This window comes from Mollisia scopiformis, assembly GCF_001500285.1.
Source record: "Mollisia scopiformis unplaced genomic scaffold LY89scaffold_18, whole genome shotgun sequence".
Classification (NCBI taxonomy): Eukaryota; Fungi; Ascomycota; class Leotiomycetes; order Helotiales; family Mollisiaceae; genus Mollisia; species Mollisia scopiformis.
The window spans coordinates 565,394-572,560 of NW_017263598.1; the positions used below are offsets into that span (position 1 = coordinate 565,394).

Here is a 7,167-nt window from a genome sequence, read left to right on the forward strand (position 1 = left end):
GCTTTGAGCAATCGACAAAGCGGCCTAAGAAGGAGACTTCCCTTAGGCTGCGCTATTTCCCGGCATAAGCTGACTTGCGTTGTCTTCATCGTCTTCTACCTCTTCCTCTTCCATGTGGCCTTAAGGGTAGGTTGCAATCTCTTCTATCTCTAATGCACTCTCTATGTTGGTAATATCCAAGTGTGTAACCGAAGGGCAGTCCTTCGCAAAGTGACTAATCCTCTTGTAGTTGAAACACTAGCTAGTCTTTGGGTCAGGGGGAGCTGCTGACTGCTGGCGGCTAGGAGTGCCCTGCCAATGAAACGTAGGGGCAGCAGGCTTGGGAGACGATCGAGGTGGTCCGGGCAGATAGTGTTGTGTTGTCCTGACCGGTACCTGGGGTCCTTGGACGGTGGTAGAGCGAGCTTCCGCACGAGACTTCCTTAGGGTCGGCACTAGCTTCGTCTGAGCTACATGTGAGAGTTCGAGGTCGGTCTGCTCTGCTACAGCGCAGAGGTTGGTAAAGCTTTGGCGCATGCTATACACTTGGCCTGCAATAGCGATACGGATGCGGGGCGTAAGCTTAGAGCGGAAATCCGAGAAGAGCTGGTCTCGTGATATCCTTGCTTAAGCTAACAAAGTGAGAAAGCGGATCTTAAACTGTCGCACAGTCTTAGTGTCTATCATAGCCAAAGAGCGATACTCGTCTTGCTTCTTCAAGGATTCGAAAGGGTCTACATAAGCTATAGCCAAGGACTGGACCATCTCTTCCAACGTACGGAACGCATGGTGGACTCTTTGTAGAGTGGTAGAGAAGCGAGTTAGCAGTTGAGCTCTAGCCTCACTAGTAGTACGACTGAGGGCGTAGTTCATCCGTTGTTTCTCTGATACGCTAGGGTCCATGTAACCTGAGGCCTCGAGCTTGGAGTCCAGGTCGATTATCCACGAATCAAACGTAGAGTCTTCTCCATTGTCAAAGAGAGGTGGGTCAGGGAAACGATAGTTGGTCCGGAGTGCTGGCGCAATAGACCTAATTTGAGGGGCAGGCGTTAATTGGGTAGGGATCTCGCCTCTGTGGCGTCTTGCAGATGGTCCTCGAAAATGAGGATGGGTCCGTCTGTCGCTGTCTGACGAGGAGTCTCCTGAAGGGTCGTCCGGAGCAGCGTTTGAGGCGAACTGGGCCGGTCTCAGATCGGGGCCCATAGCGGGAGCACTATCCGCAATAGTACTGGCGCGAGTGGCTCTGTCTCGAATAAGCTGTTGCCGAGCCGCTTGGATCAAGGCAAGGAGCTTAGGATCGTCGTCTGCAATTTCGGCAAAGTCGGTTTGACGTAAGGGGCTGGTTTGAGAAGTCCGAGAGGGGGCACCCGGCGTAGGGGTAAGTGTGTGCCCTTCAATAGAGGGTCTTAGGGAGGGTACGTCGTTCGAAGAGACGGCGTCTTCGATGGGGGAGTGTTATACACTCATTCTTGCAGGCGGAGGATAGTAGATGATTCGAGGAAGCTTTCGAGGGCTGGCCCTTTGAGTAGAAGTAGAGGTGTGTACTCTGGGGGAGGAAGCTTCGTTATTGTCGACTATATCGAATGGCTCTGCAGTCTGAGTGTCGACATTCGACATCGGGGGTCTGGTGGTGCTGAAGATATAACTGAGGATATACTCTTCGCGGTACACATCCAATGCGTACAGTCTCTGGTCGGATATTCTTTATTATGCCTTCCCAGGCTGGTAGGGGGTTGTTTGACCTTTAGATAATGTAATAGCACGGTGGGAAGCTTAGTACGTAGACGAAGTATCGATTCGGCTATCTCTTAGAATCTAAAGGTAAAGAGGAAAGAAAGGAAGGAAGCGCCGGAAGGCAGGGCATATATACAGGCGAGCGGTCACGTGAGTATTTCGTAGCGGGCACGTGACTCCATAACCGTGACAATTTTTAATACGCAAAATGCTTAAAATAATAAAATAAAAACCTAAAAAAATATTTCTGTTACGACTACGTGCACGTGAGCTCGCTGAGTCATCTCGGTGAGCTCTGGGTCACGTGGAGGAGCACTGAGGAGCGGACGGGGCTCCTAGGAACTCCTGCGCTCCATCTTGGCCCACTACTAAGGGCAGTATATATGACTAGCACTTCTGCCATAGAATAGGAGCTTCGTGCTCAACTTGATTAAGTTTTCCTAACTACAATATCATTGCCTTATCTTACTTCATTCACTATACCAACCCACGTGACCTTACTAGGGTAAAGAGAGAGTCGTGATACTTTGAGCACCTAGTCTTGAAGTTAGTATTCGGCAACTATGTCTACCTCTAGACGAGCAGAGACCCTAGTACCCACAGAGGTGACGACCATCGCGGTACAAGAACGTACCCTAGCTGTCAAGGTACTAGACACTTACGATGGTACCCGACACAAGCTCGAATCATTCCTTTGTTCTATAGATATCTATTTGATGTTCAACCCGCACTTGTTCCCTAGCGAGGGGGCCAAAGTAGCTTTTGCCGCTAGCTACCTAAGGGGACTAGCCTTCAACTGGTTTAAGGCCTACTTGTCTAACTATATGACTAATCGACACGCGACAACTAGAACGATCCTTAATAGTACTAGAGAAGAGACTAAGGTCATCTTTAGAGGGTTTGGAGGATTTAAGAAGGCTATAGTGGGGGTTTACAGGGATCTGGAAGTTGAGAAAACGACTGAAAGGGAATTGTTAAGGCTACGATAGACAAGGTCTGTTAAGGACTATACCTCTAAGTTCTAGTAGTATTCTGGTCAGGCTAGATGGGATGGGAAGGCTCTAAAAAGAATGTACTACATAGGCCTCAAGGAGTTCATTAAGGACGAGCTCGCCCGAGTGGAACCTGAACCCACTAGCCTCCAGGAGACCATACGCCTAGCCGCAAGATTCGACGAGCGGTTCTACGAGAGGCGCCTTAAGCGAAAAGGAGTGTACTCTTATCGTCAAACACAGGGTTCTCCAAAGTCACATAATAAGGGGGACCCCATGTAGCTCGACGCAACTATAGCCAGAGGTTAGAGGAAGAGCGAAAGAGGAGGCTTTTATGGGAAGAAGCCTAGGAAGTAGCTTTCGCCAGAAGTTAGGAAGGAGCGTCGAGAGAAGGGACTCTGTTACGAGTGTGGATTACCTGGCTATGTTACATCCTCCCACAACAAGGGAAAGGGCAAGCAAGCTAACGCTATAGGGGAAACAGGAACCTTGAGACAAGCTAATGCGACCCATCGAATGGAAGAATAAGAGTATAATACCCAACCCAGCTCAGACAGCAGCTAGTGGGGACCCCTAAATAACACACTAGAACTCCGGGGACCGGATAGCGTATCGGGGGAATCGGGGACCCTAGTGGAGGAGAGCATCCAAGAGGAAGACTATTAACTCGGGGGGGTTGGTCTAGTTGAGTCTCCAGGGGAACGTTTCCCTAAAGTCAACAAAGAGTGGATCGTTGCTAGTGTGGGTTCCCTCTCAGTGACTTAGGAATCGAAGTATGGGAGAAAGGAAGAGTATGTTAGCCCTTTATAGAGGGGGATAGATATGCCGGAAACCGGAACCTACTATACTGTTGTGTACCGAGACGCATGGAGGGTTGCCCTCCGGGCACCTCGGTTACCTGTACATGTATCCTACTTCAACTAGCAAGGGAACTAGCCCCAACCACTCGATAAGGTCCTAGAGGTAGGACAAATCTAGGAAATAGTTGTACACAACTAAAGCTTTTTGGTCTAGAGGAAAGCGGTGTTCCCACCCTTTGAAGGATAGAGAGCGAGGTTCGCGGTACAGCGACAAGACAACCCACTTGCAGCCAAATTGCGAGAAAGGACTCCATACTAACTAAAAGAATGGAACACGTCCCTAAAAAGATAGGAATACTAGTTCACTAATCAAGAAGTGGTGGAAATCCTCACAACGGAAGGACGTCGACAAGCTCGGGTGAGATTCATTGAGGAGTCCTCTAGAGAACTAAGTGCAACAGTGAAAACAATTCGGAGAAGTACGAGTCACTTCCATATACAAGCAACAATCTAGGGAATGTTAACCATGATTATGCTCGACTCAGGAGCTCAGGGAAACTACATCTTAGGGGAGGTAGTATCCTAGCTAGGCATACTAGCTTAGCCGAAAGACGAGCTGTACCGACTAAGTACGATAAACGAGACAGCTATCGCTCAAAACAAGGGAAGGGTCATATATAAGACAGCCCCTCTACAAATAAAAATATAAGGACATATCGAGATAATCGTTTTAGATATTACTCCTATTAGTCGACACTAGGTGGTTCTAGGGATCCCCTGGCTACGGGAGCACAACCCAGAACTCGATTGGATAAATCACAGTTTAAGGCTAAATCAATGCGATTGCCCAAATGAGTGACTATAGGAACCTAGGGAGGCTAGTGCCACGGCCTCTGAGGCACGGGGTCAAACGACTATTAGGCCGCTTAACTAGGGACGAGAAGGAATACCTTATCCCTATAGGAAGTACGCTAAGCTGTTTAAGGACCCCGAAGACTTGAGGGCCCTACCCAAACATTAGCCCTAGGACCACGAGATCAACTTAAAGGAAGGTAAGTAGCCGCCTTACTAGAAGCTTCGCTAGCACAACCCGCAGACTTTGGGTATACTCGAGGAGTACGTGTAAAGAGCGTTAGCAAAGGGGTAGATTAGGAAATCCAAGTCCCTTATAGTATCGAATATACTAATAGCACACAAGAAGGACGATCCAAAGGGACGGCCTTATGTGGATTATAGAGGACTAAACGACGCTACAGTAAGGGACGTGTATCCCTTGCCCAATCTCCAGAGTTTGAGAGATGCGATTAGATCGGTAGTCATTTACACAAAGCTAGACTAAAACATAGCTTTTGCCTTGATTAGGATCAAGGAAGGCTACGAATGGAAGACAGCCTTTCTACTGCCTTCTAGCCTATGGGAATACACTATTATACTATTCGGACTTATAAACGCACTAGCCACATACTAACGACAGAATAATAATATTCTGCGGGAATATCTAAGCAAGTTTATGGTCTGTTATTTGGATGACATCCTAGTGTACTCACAGAGAAAGGAGGACCACGAGGGGCACATGCGCCTAGTCCTCGAAGCCCTCTCTAGGGTCGACTCTAGGCTCAAACTCAAGAAGTGCGACTTCGGAGTTACTAGTACAAAGTACTTAAGGTATGTTATTAAACTAAGAAGGGTATTAGTCGACTTAAACAAACTACAGGAGATAAGAGAGTGGTAGTCGCCCCAGACGGTTAAGGATATTCAGTCCTTTCTAGGCTTCACCAACTTCTGTAGGATGTTTATCCGAGACTTCTCTAGGCTTGCGGAACCGCTTATAGCACTCACTAAGAAGAATATCCCGTTTGTATAAACACCCTAAGCGGAAGCCTCCTTTCGAGAAATTAAGTTAAGGTTCTCAAAAGAACCGATACTCTAGCAATATAGGGAGGATCGGGAAAGTATCGTCGAAACCAACGCATTAGACACGGCTATGGGGGCAGTACACTTGTAGAAGGCTAACAACGGGAAGCTACACCTCGTCGCGTATTTTTCTAAGAAAATATTACCTATAGAACAAAACTACGATATTTACTAGAAGGAGCTTCTGGTAATAGTAGAGGCACTTAGGCACTAGAGAGTGTACCTCTAAGGGGCTAAGTTCCTAGTTACTATCCACACCGACTATATGAATCTTCGGGCTTTTACAACCACTAAAGTCCTTAATAATCGAAGGTTAGTACGATAGTCTGAGGAACTTACTAGCTTTGATCTAAGGATCAAGCACATGCCGGGCACATAGAACCCAAGGGTAGATGCCCTTAATAGGAAACCTGGATATAAGAGCGATAAAGTGTACGATAAGCAACCCTTGCTTTGTACCCTCGACAACGGGGACCTAGCACCGGCGATCAGGGAAATAGCCTCTCTAGGACGCCTAGACGGGACTCCGCTAGAGGCCCGTATCAGGGAGGCCTATGCTACGGACCCGATGGTAGGTTCCGTCTCTTAGTACTTTAAGAAGACGCCCGGAAGACTACTCACACACAATAGAAAGATTTACTTCCCCTTAAGTGTTAGGGAAGAAGTCGTAAGGGAACAATACGAATTACCGGCCTATGGCCATCAAGGAGAGCGAAGGACCTTCCTCCGACTCTCAAGAGAATACTAGTGTCCGTCAATAAGAGCCCTTGTTAAGAAAGTTATTAAAGATTGCGACACTTATGCTAGGAACAAGACAAGTCGCCTCACACTATACGGATTAATGGGGATAGTCCCTATACTAGACACCCTCTGGAAATCAATATCGTGGGACTTTATCACAAAGCTCCCGCTATCTAAAGATCCGGTATTAGGAGTTAAGTACGACTCAATCCTAGTTATTATAGAAAGACTCACAAAGTATATAATACTAGTACTCTACTAGGAGGCAAGCACGGCTAAGCAGCTTGCCCACGCTTTCCTTAGGGAAGTAGTCAGCTGGCATAGCCTGCCTAAAGAGATACTCTCAGATCGAGACAAGCTCTTTACCTCTAAATTCTAGACTGCCCTCACAGCCGCCCTAGGGATTAAGAGGAAAATAACTACTACGTTCTATCCGTAGACTAACGGAGGAAACAAGAGAATAAACTAGGTAGTCGAAGCATACTTAAGATGCTACGTTAACTACCAATAGGACAACTAGGTAGCACTACTACCGCTCGCCTAGTTCGCGTACAATAGTTCAACTACAAAGACTACAAAAGAAACACCTTTCTATACTAACTTCGGTTATAAACCTGTGGTATATAGAGAACTAGGCATCATAGCCATCGACAATAACCTAGCTAGGATCCGTGTCTCTGAGATCAAGGAACTACACACCTAGCTAGCCTCTGAGTTACAGTTTGTTTCTAAGCGCACTACATACTACTACAACAAGCGACGTAGCTAGGAGCCTACGCTAAAAGAGGGGGATAGGGTATATTTGATCAGAAAAAACATCAAAACTAAGAGGCTAAGCAACAAACTCGACTATAAGAAGCTTAGGCTATATAAGATCAAAAGAGTGAAAGGACCTATTAATTATGAATTGTAGTTGCCTAAGAATATAAGGATATACCCAACATTCCACATATCACTTCTCGAGCTCGCGCCACCGGGAGCGCCACTAGCTCCTCAAGTCGAAATCA

General features: G+C 47.0%; 1 protein-coding gene across 1 annotated transcript; it reads right to left on the reverse strand.

The window, feature by feature from the left end:
• Positions 1-606: 606 nt before the first annotated feature.
• Positions 607-1,596, reverse strand: LY89DRAFT_736858 (uncharacterized protein; the record flags this gene model as incomplete). The annotated part of the gene is made up of 2 exons (XM_018220182.1): positions 607-1,370; positions 1,443-1,596. The coding sequence occupies 2 exons, from the start codon at positions 1,594-1,596 to the stop codon at positions 607-609; spliced, it is 918 nt and encodes a 305-aa protein (XP_018068217.1).
• Positions 1,597-7,167: the final 5,571 nt, after the last annotated feature.